Genomic DNA, 19,102 nt, shown 5'->3' with positions numbered 1-19,102 from the left:
GCCCATCTTCTGAGGCTGGGGTTGGGGGGGGGTAGTGGGGGATGGAGATGTGGTTAAGGTTAAGTGTACTTTTTTTTTTTTTTACACTAGTTTTATTTTAAAAGTCTTGTTATTGCATAAATAAGTCTCCACAAGGTTAAGTATACTTTAAACTGGCATTGCAGGAAGGAGTTTGTCATTATTCCTATTTTTAATAATTACATGTATATGTATAAATTTGCATGTATACGTGTGCTCCTCATTGTAGTTTTATGTAAGACAGAAATTATCCAGTGTAAATATCAGATGTGTCGGAATGTGAGTGTCTTGTAACAGTAATTAAATTTGATATTCAAATTCCTGTGTTAATGTCCTTGTGTAATGCTTGGGTGTTACACTAAATCAAGAAAAAGCCTAAGATAAAGAGATTCTGTCTAAACCTGTTAAATTAAATCCAAGGAGAAAATATATTTGTATTATTTAGGATAAGTGAATATTATTAAGCTGTGCTGTAATAAGAATATTACCCTCCCCCCGCCCCAAATCTGAAAACCTTAACAGATACTTATTTCTGGCTCCAACAAAGTCCAGTGTACCTTGGTGGAGGCTCTCTTCCATGCAGTGACTCAGAGATCCAGGCTCCCTCAACAGGTGGCCTCTTCAGGGACAAGAGAACTTCAGATTGGTTCACGATATTTTTGAAGAGGGTGGCCTGGAAATGACTTCTGTTATTTCTGCTTACATCCCATTTGCCAGAACTCCATTGTTTTTCCAACATATTTGTAGGGTAGCCTGAAATGGTAGCCTTCCTTTGTGCCAAGGAAAAGGAAGGGGCATCAGGTGAACACACAGTGTTTCCTCTGCTGCAATATGTAAATACTTCTGAACTCTGCATATAATCCTGTGAATTTATAATTGGAAAAATGCCAGAAAGGCATGACATCGTTTAAGCAATTTCGTCATCTCCCCTCTCTCCCCCACCCCATGTACTAAGAATTGACAAGAAAATCAGTTGGTTGTACCCAGTTTCCTGTCACTTTGTGCCGTGGCACATTTTAGTTTATCCTAGCTGTTCTGCCTCTTTCCTTCCTTTAGAGTACTGTAGTTGGTGGCCCAGCACATGTGACACTGCAACCGGGCAGGGTAAATGATACAGTGTTTGCCATTAGTCTGTCTCACATTGGGTCCTACTTTTCCATCACTGACCCTCCTCCCCCTTTTCTCCCAGACAATTCCCCTCGTTTCATTAGAATTAATGGTGCATATTCTGAAGGTGGGAAAGAGTCGTTATTTAGCTGCTTAACAATAGAACACTCAGTTGATAAATCTGGTTACATGTTGTATTAGTTTTCTCTTGCTACATGACAAATTCCTACCAACCTAATGGCTAAAAATAATACCCATTGGTTATCTCACAGTTCTGTAAGTCAACACTCTGGGCAAGTTGGCTGGGTTCTCTGCTCAGGGTCTTATAAGGCCAAAGTCAAGGTATCAGCCAGCTTGGGCTCTTATCTGGAGGATTTGGGGGAGAATCTGCTACTAAGGTGGTAAGTTGTTGGGAGAATCCAGTTCCTTGCAGGAAATTCCCTGGCCGTCCAGTGGTTAGGACTCCACTCACAGCTGTAGATTCGAGGTTCCCAAATCTTTGCTGGCTGTTAGCAGTGGGTGTCTGGAGACTGACTGCATTCCTTCTCCTGTAGCCCTGCCATCTTTAAACCAGCAGTGGTGAGCCAAGTCCTTCTCATACTCGCAATTTCTCTGTCTTCCTGTCTTCTAGCCAGAGAAGCACTATGCTTTTAAATGACTAGGATTAGATTAAGCCAACCTGAAGAATCTGCCTTTTGTCATACAGTGTAACCTAATCATGGGAGTGACATCGTGTATTCATGGGTTTCAACCTTACTCAAAGGGCAGGGACTTGGACAAAGGCAAGAGTCACTGGGGCCATTCTTAGAATTCTGCCTCTTGTACGTGTTTCTGCCCAGGACAGGTAAGAAAGGAAGTTTTTGTTTAGCAGAACCTGTATTTTTGCCCAAATACAGACTTGAAAGGTAAGAAATCTTTCTACAGTAAGAATTAAATGCAGGTAGGAGAAGAGGGGGTAACTGAGGGTGGTGAGGAGGGAGGATGAGTTTTCTTCCAAAGGCTTCATGATGTATAGAAAATACTTAAAAGGCAACTTAATTTGGGTAATGGGGATATAAAATAGCTTCATTTTTAAATTGTCTGTAATCATAAAAGTGTATTTAATAAATAAAACAAGAAAAAATGTAGTAATGGGCAATTAAAAGAGAGATTTAGTGGGGAATGGGAAGTGGAGGGAAAGTACAGGGGGTAAAATCCATTCAAAGATCTTACTAGAGTAACAATAGCCCTTAAAGGATAATGTTGCTGATTGTTACTAACAACCGGGTTGTGATTTTACATAAATAGTGTCATAATTCTCTTACATGATGCCTGCTCAGAGAGACCACCACTTACAGATCGACATCCCACCTCTCACCATCAAACCACTGTTTTACTGTCTTTAAAGACCTACCCTAATGTGAAGTTATGTTGGTTATTTACATGTCTAATTGTTTATTCTCTGCACCCCCCCCAACCCCCTCCCCAAAGTGTACACTCCGTGAGGGGAGGGACATTGCTGCCTTGCTCTTTACTGTCAGCTCAGTGCCTAGAACTGCGCTGTGCGCAGGATGGGCGCTCAGGAAAAACGGATTCAGTGAGTAAACGGATGGAATAGTTTGCCACGCTTTCATCATTGGCCTCGAAGGCAGATCAAATTAGGTAAAGGCTTGGAGGTTACAGTTTCCTCTCACAAATAGGGACTCCCTTTATTTAAATGAGGCTCGTCTAACCTCTTCCCTCTTCCCTCTTGGTTGTTTCATCTGACAAAATTCTGATGGTTCTTAAGTTTGTACAAAGAACTCGATATCTCTCTGGTCAGCAGGCTGGTAAATCAAATGCTCTAACTGTAACATGCTTCCTTTAATTTATTAACAAATTAAATTGACTTTTGTCTCGTCAGTGTAGTGCTCACCTCGCTATTTTAAACTGTTTCATTGTTACATTAGGTTGTTAACTTTATAAAAGAAACAGATATTTTCTGTAAAATGTATGTACTTTTCAGGTAATTTGAACGCAAAATGATGACAAATGTTTTCTATCAACTCTGTCCTGGAGTGGAAATACAGAGAACTGAAGCCTAGTCCCAGGTCTGTCATTAACTTCCTCAGGAGTCACTTCATTTGGGATTTCTTAAAATCATTTGAACATCTATAAAATGAAGAAATTCACAAAACAGGAAGTAGATGGTTTCTTAACCTTCCCCATGAGGTATCCCCCATGCTTTCTTTTTCTCACTGGAAAAGGATTTGCCTTCTTTGATTGAGACTTAATATTCCTAAATATTGGTTGCCATGTGCCCAAAGAAAAATGGTGCTATGAAATAACTTTCACAGGATTCCTTTAAGTTAATTGTTCCTCCTACCCTTGGCTTTTCTGCCATGAAAATGAAAGTATAGAGTAACAGGCTGTATTACTGTACTCCAAATCACTCTTCCTACATTACCCCTCCCTGCAGGAGGATTATATATTCCAGCCCTTCAAACTAAGAATAGGCAGATGGCATGTTTTGGTCAATGAAAGGTGAGTAGAAGTGATGTGGACCTCTTCCAGGCAGAAGCTTTATAAAACTGTGCATAGTTCACAAATTTAATATTTTCCCTCAAGTCACAATGACTGGCTATGTTTTCTGATGGAGACTGATGTGTCAGTTTTGGTCCTGGAGTGAAGAAAATGGCCCAGAACCATAGCAGACCCACCTTGGATTTGTAGCATGAGTAAAAATTAAACCTTTGTTGTTGTAAGCCATTGAAATCGTGGGGTCATTTGTTACTGTGGCATAACTGGCCCATCCTGACTCATACACATGCCTGATGCTTGTGTGCACCAGTTCAAATCACCTTAGCCTTGTTTCTTATTCCACCCACTGCTGAGTGAACACTTCTGCACAGGCTTAAACAGGTAGCACATAAGTGTAGCCTAATGGCTCATTGGCTCAAGCCTGCGCTTCTTGCTTTACAGCCAGGAGCTTCTTTGATTTTGTAATTCACTTCTATGGGAGCTGACTAGGCTCTCACCGTGTGAAAATACAAAGTGCAGAAAAATTGCCACCCACCAGGAAAACCTTGACAAGTGGGTAATAGAAGATGAGGTCTAAATGTTCCTCCTTTCTTCTTTCACATGCATGGTTCTGAGATGCATTTCCTAAGGTTCCCCTGAAGGTCTTACAGAATTGAACATCACGTCACTGAGTGGCCAACTCCAGATGCATCCTTGTGTTGGCTTTCCCTTCTTTATTTCACTCTCCCTGGCCCCTACTTCTGCTCTCTGGGATCACATTCCCAAATAAACGACCTGCACCTAAGCTTTTGTCTCAGTCTCTGTTTGGGGGAACCAGTCAAACCTTCATTTAATTGAACCAATCAGAACATTATCCACCACCAGAGTGAATTATTTAAGTAATTCAGCGGTGTAAAGGATTATGCTATGCACTTATAGAAACTTGCAAAGCATAAACACTTTGTTACTCAACCTGGAAGTTATTGTTAGATTTGCTGATCCAAAAATAAGACTTTCCCCTTCCCCCCTACAGAGATTAGTTTCCTGTCATTAGTTCTCTGTCCATTCTGATGGTGTGACACAGACCTTAGTTGGGAGGAATCCATGTTTTTTCTTTTTTTCTTTTTTTTTTTGAGGTTCAGTGATTTGTTGAATAGCATATTGTTAGGCAAATGTTTACTTGTTTTGTTTTTATTTATTTGTTTTAAAAGCCAATACTCAGTTGAATATTTTGTTTTTTAACAGGTGTCATAGGGATCCTTGCATTAACAATAGAATGGATTAAATAAAGTGTGTAGGCAGATGTTTAAATGTTAATGTGGAGTTGAGGTTTTGGTGAAACTGCTGTTCTGTGGTAGCTTTGAGTTGCCAGTCCACTGACAGCGCCCAGTGGGATGTGTGTCTGCATCATGGGAAATACTGCCTTGTTTAGGAACTGAATTGACCAAGTTCCCATAGCATCTTGGCTCTGTTTCCCCTTTGCCTCCTCATCAGACTATTCCCTAGAAATCTTAAAATCACGGCATGATAGAACCAGAGGGTATCTTAAGATCATCTAATCACACTCGTTATTTCCTAGGTCAGAAAGCAAGCCCATAAAGGTTAAGAAGAATGACCCGCTTTGGTGGCGGGGGAGGAGAGAAATTGAGGGGGATGCACTTCTGGTTGTTAAAAAGATACCGTTCTTTTTTTTGACATAATTAAATTCTTGATTGTGATGCTCTTAAATGAACCATGAAATTATAAGTGCTTCCAATGCAAGTGTGATTTTTAACCAAGGCTTTTCTTCCCCCCAATCTGAATGTTAAGGTGGCAGATGCATAACTAATCTTAGCTGAATCCATATTAAGAAATCAGCAAGGTGTCTTTATTTAGCTTGCATGATCTGTGAATATAATGTAGTGTCAAATAACATGATTTTGCACATTATGTCCTAAAATAAAAACAACTCTGCCTTTAAAGTGATAGCAAAATGCAATTATGTGAGAGGTTGTTTTACATTTGCTCTCAAAGGGAATGAGAAGCACAGAAGAAAATAACTGAAGGACTTGTTCCTAAACGTAATTTCAGCAGACGTTTATACCTATTTTAAATACTATTTTGTCTGAGGGACAAAAAGTCAGCTCTTGGGATTGCGTTCCATGTCATACAGAGGAAAGTCCTATCAACAGTAGGGAGTTTCTAAAATCTCTTGTAATCCTAGTTTTGAATTGTCTGAAAAATGTCCAGTCCACTGAGCTGCTCTGTTTTTGCCTGGGGATGTTTCCATGGATCTGTTTTAGTTCCAGGAAATTTGGGTCCTTTCTATTATCTCTGGAACCAGGCATGTTTCCTGTAGAAACTGCATGGGATTATCTGTTTCTCTGTTTGACATCTTTGCTGCAGAGGGTCAGATTCCTGAAGGAGTAAACAGTGAAAAATTGTGAGGCTCAACTGTGAAAGACTGTGTGGAGAGGAAAGCAAGCTATTCTGATTTAAGTCATAAAAAATGTTGGCCTTTAGCTTCTTGGAATACTGCTGTATTCAGATGTACTGAAATACTTCTTGCCTGCCATATGCTAACCAATGCAAGCCTGGAGTGACCACTCGGTGTTAGATTAAAGTCGGGATCCTGGGGTTTGACTTTCACTTGGTTAATCAACTTTTATTTTAATATATTTGAATTTCTTCAAGAACACGATCGTAGCTTCTGATGATTCCATTACTCTGTGAAAGCGACTTCTAATCTGAGAAACCCAGACCCCTGAGGAATTAATACAGGAGTCTTGGAACCAAGTTTCCTGGTGGCCTACTGGTTAGGATTCTGTGCTTTCACAGCCATGGAATCCCTGGTTCAATCCCTGGTTGGGGAACTGAGATCCCGCAAGCTGCTCGGTGCAGCCAAAAAAAAAACAGTTGGAACCTACTTGGGTACCAACTATCCTCAGTGGATCTGTACATAAATAATATGTTTCATATACATTTATTTGAAGGTATTCTTACATTCTTGGTCACTTTTAAAGCAACAATTTTTCTCAAAGAGTGGTAGGAAAGTAAGAAGAATTTAATAGTGAAGTTACTCTCTTTTGTGCGTGTGTGTGTGTGTGGATGCATGCACTCACACACATGCCCTGTGGCGGAGGGTGTGACTTACGTTTTAAAACAATTAAAGGGGTCTTTATGCTTGAACAAGCTGAGAACCACTGCTATGGCAGTTATGTTCTATAGGGCGTGCTTCACAAAGCTAAATGAAATTTTTCAAACTTAATGGCTAGACAGTGCTTAAAGCATACACATTATTCATGATTTATTCTAATAACATTTGTGGATGACTAACTTAATAATGTTGCCGCACATCCATTATGTTTTTGTTCTGAAGATGTGCCTAAGTATCTGTGCCTCCTTAAGGGTGGGTTTATATCACTCGGTGATTGAATGATGAAATAGAATTCCATGCCTTTTATGGGGTACGTTTTAGAAGAAACATCCACTTATATAGGCTTACACCATGCCAGATACTGTTCTAAACAGTCTTGCAAATATTAGCTCGTTTAATCCTCATAACAGCTCTCTGAAATGGTACCACTGTTGTTCCCATTTCAGATGGGAAACTGAAGCACAGAGCAGTTAGGTTAAGTAATGTGCCCAAGGCCACCCATCCAGGAAGTAGTACACCTGGGGTTTCCTTCCAGAGTCTGAGCATGGGTCTCTAGCCCTGCACTGCTTCCCCCCAGGGGCTTTCACTTCTGTCCTGGCAGGAAGGGATGTGCTGACTGCTGAGCAATACCTGGAGGTTAGGCTGGTTTGGTTTGAGGAGGTAGACCCAGGTGTTCTCCATTCCCCACCCCAACCCTCAGTGTCTCTCTGTCTCTCCCTCTCTCTGTCTTTCTCTCTCTCTCTCTCTCTCTCTCTCTCTCTCACACACACACACACACACACACACACACACACAAAGAGCCACCCTGGGCTCACTCTGGACACAGTGACATTAGGCTACCTTGTGTAACCGTGTGAAGGCCTGCGATTTGGGTTTTGCTCCCAAACCTTCTAGAAGTGTCACTTCACAACAGCAAGTGTGTGTGTGGTAAGGACCTTCAGTGTATGATGGAACTCAGTCCTATTTACATATTTTGCTGCTTCAGGTAACCCATTTACATGTCTTCAGAGTTTATTTGGACAAGGCCAGCATCTTGAGGATTATTCAGATGACTTCATAAGTACTGTTTCTTTCTTTTTTTAATTTAATTTAATTTTTTTTGTTTTTGGCTGCGTTGGGTCTTCGTTGCTGTGCACGGGCTTTCTCTAGTTGCGGCGAGCGGGGGCTACTCTTCCTTGCGGTGCGCGGGCTTCTCATTGCGGTGGCTTCTCTTGTTGTGGAGCACGGGCTCTAGGCGCATGGGCTTCGGTAGTTGTGGCACATGGGCTCAGTAGTTGTGGCTCGCGGGCTCTAGAGCACAGGCTCAGTAGTTGTGGCACACTGGCTTAGTTTCTCGGTGGCATGTGGGATCTTCCCGGGCCAGGGGTCGAACCCGTGTCCCCTGCATTGGCAGGCAGATTCTTAACCACTGCACCACCAGGGAAGCCCAGTATTGTTTCTTTAAAGCAATTAGCTGATGGTCCTTAAGACTCAGAATGATGGCATCAGAGCTTGTGGCTTTCTTGAGACATTTAAAAATGTCCCTCTTTTCCCCTGCCAAAACCAGAGAAGAGGTAGAGTGATGGAAAACAGCACAGATCCCCTGGGTAGTGCTTCACTCTGGCTGCCACTATACATGCAAATGTGCTTTCCAAGGAATTGCTAAAAAGGATTATGACAGTTGTCTTGCTTCCCTGCCCATTCCAATTTGGCAGGTGAGGTTAAGGCCCAGTGGAGGCCACGCTTCAGTGTTCAGGGGTCTGGGACTGGACGCCAAGAGACCACGGGTTATTTTTGATCAGAATTGCCCAAGTCACGTGAAAAGCTCTTGCTTTCGTCAAAGCTGGCAAGCACTGTCCCTCCGAGAAGCATTTCCACCCCCAGCCAGCCCAGCTACCTTTGCAAACCCTCTCCCCACAGGAGGAAAGTCAACTCAGCTTCATGGCAGGAAGGCTACAGACTTTCTAGTTTCATGGGGCTGAGGCAGGTGGGGAGCCAGGAGGGTAAATACCGAGCGATCCTTAGGAAAGAGTTATCATTTCAAAGGGCAGAATTATATTCCAGACTGATGAGTTGGTCTGAGATCTACTGGTGCTGATTTTGTGGCCTGTACCATCTAGAAGTGGTTTAGACAGTGGTTCTCAAAGTGTGGTCCACAGATCCTTGGGGGTCCCAGGGGTCTTTGAGGTAATAGTTATTTCATAACAATACTATAACATTATTTGCCTTTTTCACGTTGTGGACATTTGCATTGGTAGCACAAAAGCCACAGTGGGTAAAAATGCTGGCACATTAGTGCCAATCAAGGCAGTGGCATCAAACTGCATCAGTGCTTATGGCATTCATCACCTGCACACATGCCAAAAAATAGCTGTTTTCCTTAAAATATCCTTGATGAAGCAGTAGAAATTAGTAAGTTTATTAAATTCTCAACCTTTGAGTACATTTTTTTTTAATATTCGTGTGACGAAATGAGAACTACTCACAAAGACTTCTGTTGCACATGGAAGTGCATGTGAACCTTGTCTCGTCACCAGCCACTTCTGCTGTTAAGTTACTAGCTGAACTAGCTGCTTTAGTCATGGAACAGCATTTTGCTTTAGAAGAACAACTGAGGAACAAACTGTGGTTACTTACTGGGTATTTGGCAGCTAAATTTCTTTCTTTTTTAATATTCATTTTATTTTATTTTTGCCCACGCTGCGTGGTACATGGGATCTTAGTTCCCCAACCAGAGATCGAACCCGCACCCACTGCATTAGAAGCCCAGAGTCTTAACCACTGGACTGCCAGGGAAGTCCCGGCAGCTAAATTTCTTGAAAGTGAGTAAAGTGAACCTAATATTTCAAGAAAAGTAATGGATAATATTTGTTAATGATAAAATTTGAATATTCAAGTAAAAATTACATTAAAAAAAAACTTGTGTCTGCCACAGTGAGCCTGACAGTTTCCCAAGACTTGAAGGCTTTTTGGATGAGCTGGGTGGTGATAGTAACAAATGTTACTTTTTTGATATTGAATGATGATACGTGTTAACATTTAGAAGATCTGCGTAACTTAGGAACCTAATATTTTCCAAATGATTAATGCATGATGTTGCCAAATCACGTTTGACAAGAGATCTGTTAATAGTAGAAGACAGACCAAAGATTTTCATGTAGTTGATGGAGTACAAAAAGTTCATTGATACGGTTTCAGATTTCACATGGTAACTGACAAGAATCTATATGTTGTCAAATTTTGGCATGGTAGCAAAAGAATATCTACAATTATCTATCTTAAAAAGCTATTAAAATATTTTCCTTTTTCTAATGGCACAGATTTTCTTCATCTATTTCAAATAAAACAACATATTGTCACAGTTCAAGTGTGGAAGATATGAGAACTCAGTAGCCTATAAAACTAGCCATTAAAGAGATATGCAAAAATGTAAAACAACGTCATGCTTATTATTAATTTTGGGGGAAATATATTTATTTTTAATAAAAATGTTATGTTAACGTGATACATGTACTATTTTAATTTTTAAATGAATTAAATAAATATTTTAAACATTTCTCAGTTGCAGTTTCAAATATGGTAAATGTCGATAATTATAGCACATATAAACAAAAGCTCTTTGGAATCTTCAGTGTTTTTTAAAAATGCAGTTTGCTCCTGGAAACAAATGTTTGAGAACTGCTAATATAGAAACTGCCATGTTATCCAGCTGGAGGTTTCTGAGCTGTCAAAAGAGTCAAGAAAGTTTTCCAGGTTGGGAATAGTAACTGTTTCATTATATATCTTTAAGTATATCAATGAAAATTATTTAAATATTTTCCTCTGTAAAATGAAAGCTTCATTAGAGTTCAGATATGCTTACATTGCACATTAAACTCACATTCTTTAATAACTGATATCAAAACAGAAAAATACTGGTGTTTACATTCAATTTTAACTTATTGGAAATAAAAATGTCCACGTATATAGCGTGTTATTTGTAGAGAAATGCTTACAAATAGTCACTGTAACCTTCCCTCTGGTCTTGCAACTTAAAGGAAATCATAAATATTCAAGTAAATTAACTAGTGGACATCAAGCAAAATGAAAACAATCATCCCAACTGCTGATTATTTTCTATTTTTGATGCTGTGGGAAATAGTTAAATCTCAGTCTGCATCGTAATATACAAGGAGGATGCATAAACACAGCATATAGTTGTTAATGTATTTTTTACAATCATATAACAGTTTGCATCATTTATTTAATAGGACGAAGTTAAAATTTTCTTGTATATTTTGAATGACATTAAATATATCTAAGTAAGCATTATGCACAACATTTTGTATCCTGAATAAAAATAAAATACCTTTTGCCTAAAATCACATTTGCATGTATTGCTAAAAACGATGGAGTGATTAAAAATACTCCCAAGAGCATTTGAGAAATTAGGTATTTCTGTGAAAGGATTCCATATTAGTTTATGAGCGCTGCTGTACAAAGTACCACAAACTGAGTGGCTTCAAGCAACAGACGTTTACTCTCTCACAGTTCTGGAGTCCGGAAATATGAAATCACAGTTTGGGGGGGCCATACTCCCTCTAAGGGCCCGAAGGGAGAATCTTCCTTGCCCCTCCCAGTTTCTGGTGGTTCCTGGCATTACTGGGCTTGTAGCTGCATCACTCCGCTCTTTGCCTCTGTCTTCACATGGCCTTCTTCTCGGTGTGTGTCTGTGTCTTCTCCTCTTCTTAAAAGAACACCAGTGACTGCATCTAGGGCCCACCCTAAATCCAGGATGATTTCATCTCCAGAGTTTAAACCATCTGCAAAGGCTGTATTTCCAAATTCACATTCTGAGGTTTCAGGTGGATGTGAATTTTGGAGGATACTGTTTAACTACTATACATTCACAGTCAAAAATGATGGGGGGAATTCCCTGGCAGTCCAGTGGTTAGGACTCTGCGTTTCCACTGAAGGGCGCACAAGTTCCATCCCTGGTCAAGGAAGTCCCGCATGCTGCATGGACCAAAATAAATAAATAAATAAATAAATAAAAACAAAAATGATGGGGAGTGCAGACATACTTTTACAAGGTTGGGCATTGCTGTGGGACAGGACTGCTCTGCCACTGATGAGCTCTTTGACCCTCTCAGGCTATCTACACTTTAAAGCCTCAGATTCCCCATGTGTAAAACTGAGTCCATGATAGCCATCATGCTGGCTTGTGGTAAGAAGTAAAGGAGATTATGTTTAAATATACTGTGTCCTTAGCACAGTGCCTGGCACAGAAGAAGGTCGCTCAGTTACTGTTCGTAGCTGTTTACTGTTGGCGGGGTAGGCAGGTAGTAATAATTGTAATATGTACTATAAACCTACAGTTGATGGCAATTACATTGGTGATAATTGTAATCAGAGTTAGTAGGTTAGTGTTAATGGCGGTTTCAAGCACCATTAGTACATAATAAAGGATGATTTTACTGTTGAGTAGGTAGATGAGAGAGAAGGAGAGAGGGAGGGACAGAGAGGTGAGAAACCCTTAAATGGGTAGCCAGGGAGCCTGGTTAGAGACAGATGATGCTATAGACTGAATGTCTATGTCTTCTCAAAATTCATATGTTGAAACCTAATCCCCAATGTGATGGTATTTGGGGGCGGGGCCTTTGGGAGGTGATTAGATTATGAGAGTAAAGGCCTCAGGAAGGGATTGATGCCCTTATAAAAGAGGCCTAAGAGCTCTCTTGCCCCTTCTTCCTTGTGAGAACCCAGTGAGAATATGGTGTCTGTGAACCAGGAAGACGGGCTCACCAGACACTGACCCTGTGGGCACCTTGACCTTGGACTTCCCAGCTTCCAGAAGTGTGAGAAATAATTCTGTTGTTTATAATCCACCCCGTCTGTGGTATTCTGTTATAGCAGCCCAAACAGACCAAGCTAGTCCTCAACGGCACTGTTTCATTCAAAGGCATATCAAATATGCCTTAAAGAGCTTTACTGGAAGACAGAACACTCATATACAACATACTGTAGCATTTATCATTATTTCTGTTCTGGACTTCCATTGCGCATTTCCAGGCCTGTGTCTTGATCACTATTTTGGGTAGTATTTGGAGACTTTGAAGCATAATACAGAAAAACTCTAAAAGCTCATTTCACTGTAATTCTATGCAGTCCAGCCCAGCTGAATCTGCCCTCTTGCAGCTGTCAGACTGATTTCATGTCCCAGTTCAGGCCCCCCTTAACCGCCTCTGGGCACCTTAAAACTGTACCCTTGCTCCTCTCACCTCCCCTTCTGCAGATGACCTTGGCTAGGTCGTTCCTGAGAACTGCAAGTCCGTTGCACACGAGCTACCTCCCTCGCTCTCTCCTTCATCTCCAAGTGTGTTGACATCTTTGCCGATCTGTTCTTCTTTCCCTGTTTCTGATGAGGAATTGCCCCTCTCCCCTCTAAGACTAATCCCTCCTCTGGGTATCTACTCTTGGCCCTAGTCATAATTATGGTCCATAATTATGCCTTTATTTTCTTGCATTTGGTCTCTCTCCATGGATTCCTTCCACTCCATCTGTAAACATGCTCAGAATCCCTCTTTGTTCTTAAAAGCACTGTCCCCTCCAGCTACTATTTTACCTCCTTAACAGTACTATTAAACTTCTTGAAAGTGTGGTGACCTGGTCCCAGTTTCATGTTGTGATCAGCTGTTAATTATTATAAAATTGTTGAAAGAAGAATTCAGAATTCCCAACGGTTAAACTCCTGATCATTTTTTCCTGGTAGAGATAAGACATGACCCAACTCTGGGCAGCGAGGAGGTCCCAGGCCTCTGAAGCGTGGTCTCCTGGCGTTTGCTGCCACTTGCCGACCGCAGCCCTGTGGGCTGTCCTCCGTGTGGGGGGAATTTAGCATATTCAGAATATGTCAACGAAGACTATAACAAAGTGCTTGTAAGAAATCGGGAATTTACATAGCTATTCAGTTGGAAAAATTATAAAATCGGTGAATGCCCTGAGGAGAGCATAAATAAAGACGCTTTTGTCTTTTAACCTCTGAATTTGTTCCTGAGGGTTTTCTGAATAATAAGGGGTAGGCAAATTTCCATCCTCTCCAGTATACTTTCTATTTGCTTAAAACCTGCAGATTCAGTCCTGAGTGAAGCTTAGAACTCTTGTGGGTCCAGAGAAGGTGGCGAGAAGCCGCGCAGTTTATTATAACCTGTTTAATTTGTTTCAGGAGTTAGATAGTAAATCAGTACTTACCAAGTACACACCATAGATGGAGGCAGGATAGTTGTACAGAATGGTTTATAATGCGTCTGGGTATTTGTGTTTAAAGTCAGAAAAAGAAAATATACGTGGATCATTCTGGAGCAGGCCAAACATTTTTCTAGTCTATAGAATCCCTGGAAACCTACCCTGTAAGACTCCTGTAGAAAAAAGGACATATATGCCCGCTCATTGTGTAACATAACATTGCATCCTCCAGCCTACTGGGGGCTGGGAGGCAGCCTGAGGCGTCCCCCCAGAGGCCTTCCGAGGAACTGAAAGATGACCGTGAAGATGCAGATGGGTTTAGTGAACATATTGCTATTTTATTCTCTGCTGTGTAGGCAAAGGAAACTGTACTCCTATCTCTCTAATATTCCCGAGGCAGATAGAAAGAAGTGTAAAATGTGGTTTCTGCCTTTGGAGAAATTTACAGCTAAAATGAGGTTGTATTTACACCCACCCACCTCCCCCGGTCTCTTATCAAATTACCAACCTTCCATGGTTCCATAACAATAAGTAGTGTGACGTGGCTGAATGTTGAGAAACTTATGTGGCAAAAAAAATCTTGTCTTATCACCAGCCACCCAAAGGTTCAGATTCATGTGCCTTGTGCCATCCAGGAGGAGAGAAGGCAACATTAGCACCATTGTGCTTTATTAATTTTTTCCTATGAGAGAGTCGTCCCTCTCCCCCCCGCCGTAAGGAAATTGCATGGCCTATTATTGTACAGTCACCAGTTTTATTTTTTTTATCTCAGCCACCACATGTGGAGAATTTATTGGTTCTACATCTGCGATGGAGCTACATCCTTTAAACTAATATCGCAATAGAGAAGTAACTTCTAAATGGTTTAGCCTGCATATAACTCTGATTGCCTTTTAATTAGGGGGAAAATCACAAGCTGAAAAGAGCAACAGACTGGAAGCCAGTTACAAATCAGAATAATCAACTGAGAAAAAAAAAAATAACATAATCTCATAACACTTAATTTTTAACCACAGGATAATAGTTTCTTTATTCCTTAAATAACTTTTTCTGCACCCCTGCCCACCCCCTCTGTTTCTCAGATTGGAACTCTAACACAGATTAGAATTGCCAAATATCTGTGAAATGAAGGACTGTCTCTGTACCCCTCCCATCCCCCATAAGAGCTTAGAGCAAATAAAACTGAGAAAGTCACAGTTCAGCCCAAGAATTAGGTTTGTATGGCCCTGATGTAGGAACTGAGAGTGGGCTCAAAGGCAGGTCGGGGAAGAATTAGGCCAAACCAGAGTATAAACCTTTTAGTAATGTTTCCTTAGACATAGATAATAATTTGGCATATTACAAACCGCTGGCATTCAATTTTTACAAACTTTAAAAACAGGAAAACTTCAGGAGCATTAGTAGAACCAAAAATATAACTTGCTATTTATTGGTCCAGGGGTTGACTTTCATGAATTTTGAGAAAGGACCAGATTTGAGGCAATTCCTTTCATGATTTGTTAAGTCAGCCTAGTCATATCCAAAGAAGGCTGTAAACGCATATAAACAGATTGTTATTTTTCTTGGTGGAGTGAAGAAAGGGCTTTTTTCTTTGTAGGAGTATGCTGGATTATTTAGGGGGGGAAAATGAAAGGAAAAAATGTGAGGTGGTAGGAGCAGCTCTGTGAAATGAGGCTAGACTGGCATCGCTTGTTTGCCCCAAAGACGTATTTCTAGCAGTTATCTCCTTAAAGCTGGTCAGAGTTGTAAACATCTGTTCATTTCTATTCGGCTTGACGACTGCGGTCTGTAAGGAACAGGATCTGGGATGTCACAATGCATGCCAGGCGCCAGAGCTCCAAGGAGCCTTCCTAGCATGGAAATTACTCACGTTTCCTATGATCATGAAGCAACATGTGCTCAGCTAATTACTGTTCTCTGCGACTGCTCTCACATCTTGAAATTCTCCATGACCCAACTGTGGAAATCCTGTTTGCCTCCCACCTCCTCCCCACAAAGAATGAAAAGTAGCAAATTGCAGGGCTGGGCTTGTTTAATGAATGCGATTTGTTTTTGTTGAACCAAAGACAAAAGAGGTTTCCGAGGCTGTTAGGTTGATGCTAGATTTGTGAATGACTTCGTGGTCCACATCTTTAGATAAGTTTAAGGTGGAGGGTGTCTGCCCGTTTACTAGATGATAGTCTGTACAAAGGCATTTTCTTTATTTGCACAGGTTCCTGGAATAAAACGACCTTTAACAGTAGACAAGGTCATCTTGCTGACTTCAGGCAGAGCCTATCAGTTGCGGTGCAGACATCTGAGAATCATTTTAATAAGAATGTCCTCAGTATGCTGCCTCCTTCCTTTGTGACCCCTTCAGAATTCAGCTGTAGTCTTCCTGAGGTCTTAGTAACCCTAATGCTGTAACCTGAGGCTCTTTCTGGTTTTTCAGATAGAAATAGCAAGTTATCTTGCACTCTATAGCAAATACAATTTCTGTTGCAATGCTTTTTCATTCATTCATTCATTAGAGCATTAAAAATGAAACAGTTTTGCCTTCTTCGTGTTAAGGTAACTTTGATCACTCCCCCCTAAAAAAAAAAAAAAAAGCTTAGTTTGTCAAGACAGATTGAACATTACTTTTACATAGTTTATAACAGGAGTTTGGTTTTCATAGAGGCATTGATTGGCTTGGGTATGGGTTTATCTGAGTGACTGTGAATATATTAGTGAGTAGTAAGATATTATTACTTGGTCTTACAGTGGCGAAAAAGGCCTGAAAACAGATTGATTTTCTGGAGAAAGAAACTTCCTGAGCATGGCTAGTAATACTTCCTATACATTTAGATGCAACTGCCGGATGATATTACCCAAAGTAATTAATGATGACATATTAGTTAACATATTGCCATGGGCAGGTTTGAGCAAGGGTGAAGATGGCACATGCTAAAACAAATTATTATGCCCTAGAGAAATATGCAGAATTGTTTCTTAAAAGTCTTAATAATGCCTGCAATATGATTTTTTTTTGCAAGAGATAAAACTGGGGGTACCACTGGACAGATATAGACTAGAAAAACAAAACAAAACAAAAACAAAAGAGAGCAAAATTGATTCAACCTTTTCCAAAAGCTTTTCCAGTTAAAAAACAACAACAAGAAAATCGTTGAATCCAAGCAGCACAGCCTGCCTGTCATATCAAAAATCATAGGAGAGACCCAGGCATCCTCATTCTTCCTTTGCACTCTTTTTTTTTTCCTTCTTCTCCTTTGTCCATTCTCGTTCTGTCAAGGGATTCTAGGCCCAGGGCATAACTATGACAGATGGGCAGGAAACTGTAATCTGTTGCTGTCTTTCAATTTTGGAGGAATCATGGTGACCACGAAGGGGTTAAAACTGTCAACACCGATCAGAGCTTGGAGATAATTAGTGTAATATCAATCCCAGAACACTGGTGCAGATGACCACACAATAGCAGATGAATTCAACTAGGTTACTGCTTTGTAAGAAATCCTTCTTCATCTCTTTCCAGCTCATGCACAACTATGCTTTTTAAATGCCTATGTGAAAAAGTTATGTGCATACAAATCATGATTAAAGATGATTGTGAATCTTTTTTTATTTTGGAAGGTACATTTTGAATTAACACTTGCACAGACAAGCTGGATAGATATGTACCCTCTGAGCACGAGCTAGGTAGCCTTTGAAATGTTTTGCAGTATGTTGACTGTTACCTATGACTAAGGCTGACAGAATGTAGAATTCAGTGATGTGATTTAGGAAGGCAAACTATTACAAGATATACTTTTATTTATTTATTGTTTTTTAACTTTCCTTTTCTTATAAGAAACATGAAAGAGAAGTAGACCTTTTTTTTTTTTAAACAAAACAGAGGCTTGAGAAGAATAAAATACATTTTTCTCTTATTAGCTTCAAAGAGAAAATTGGTAGATAAAAAGCAGAGACTGAAAGCTAGTTTTCAAAAGTCCATGTGGTAACTAGAAAGGGACAAGTATGACTTAAAAATTGGAGCAGGAATCCATGATGGACTAGGGGAAGAATGGGTAAAGGAGAACTTAAATAACCCCGATATGTTCAAATCCACAGGTCCCAATGGCTGGCATCCTAGAGTTCTTAATGAATTGGCCGAAGTCATCACAGAACCGCTAGATATCATTTTTGAGAACTCGTGGAGGACTGATGAGGTGCCTGAAGACTGGAAAAGGGCATATTTAGAACCTTCTTTCAAAAAGGGAAATGGATGATGACCCTGGAAATACTCATCAGCCTAACTTTTTGCTTGGAAAAATTCTGGAATAATCAACTTAGTACACTGGGTAACGAACTTATAATAGCTAGACAAAAGGCAGTGAAATATCACACATAAAGAAGTACTGAGTTCATTTTTTAAAGACATACCATTGTGAGATACAGTCTTCTACATATTTTGGGATTCTGCCCTCGGTACTAAGAGTTCTTGCTGAAAATAAGTGAGGTTGGCTAAGGCATTTGGGTACTGACTAATTTTAAGTGGTAATACAAGACAAAAAGATTTCTGGCAATAGCTAGAAATTACATCATTTCCAAATTAGCCTTTAACTTGAGAATAGTCATTTTAATTTTGTATTTTAACATACTTTTTCACTTTATGTAGGGCTGCTTTCATAGGTTAAGTATTTTATATAATTCTCTATAGAATAGTTTGGTGAAGGAATTCTTATTTTAAAGTGCTTTATATAGTTATTTCATATGTAGGTACAATGATAAAGGTGACAAATTCAGGAACATCTGCAAAGGAAGAAACTTTTTTGTAACTTCTCTTTTTAAGTTTCATCTGGCTGAAGTTGAGTGTTAGGACCTGTGTCTTACTCTGATGTACACTGAGCAAGGGCCAGCTGTGTGACTGGATGGCCAGTTTTCCTCAGCCCTGGACACTGCCATGGCCCAGATTCCCTCCCCAGATTCTGATTTCAGGCCTTTGGAGGTGGGGCAGAGAGGTGGGCCGTGGCAGTGGACATTAAGAGCACTGTATAACCACAGCCAAAAAGGAGAGTAGAAGGAGGTGGGAGGAAGAAATTAAGATGAATCCGGAGTTCTTCTAATTCCTATTGTTTATGCCTTTGGATGTTGGCAGTTTTCTTTTCTGCTTAGAAAATGCAGTCATGTTGACCGGACCCAAAA

General features: G+C 40.3%; 1 protein-coding gene across 1 annotated transcript in view; it reads left to right on the top strand.

Moving 5' to 3' along the window:
* The window catches only part of SAMD5 (sterile alpha motif domain containing 5), a 51,642-nt gene extending 33,179 nt beyond the window's left edge, over positions 1-18,463 (top strand). The window contains exon 2 of the mRNA XM_036871721.1: positions 18,029-18,463. Within this exon, the coding sequence (XP_036727616.1) occupies positions 18,029-18,091 (63 nt within the window). The 3' untranslated portion in view covers positions 18,092-18,463. The remainder of the gene's footprint in view (positions 1-18,028) is intronic.
* The last annotated feature ends 639 nt before the right edge of the window (positions 18,464-19,102 follow it).

Source organism: Balaenoptera musculus, chromosome 12 (genome assembly GCF_009873245.2).
Source record: "Balaenoptera musculus isolate JJ_BM4_2016_0621 chromosome 12, mBalMus1.pri.v3, whole genome shotgun sequence".
In the NCBI taxonomy this organism is placed as follows: Eukaryota; Metazoa; Chordata; class Mammalia; order Artiodactyla; family Balaenopteridae; genus Balaenoptera; species Balaenoptera musculus.
Note: the sequence above shows the minus strand (reverse complement) of the source record. Positions and strands in the feature narration are given on the sequence as shown.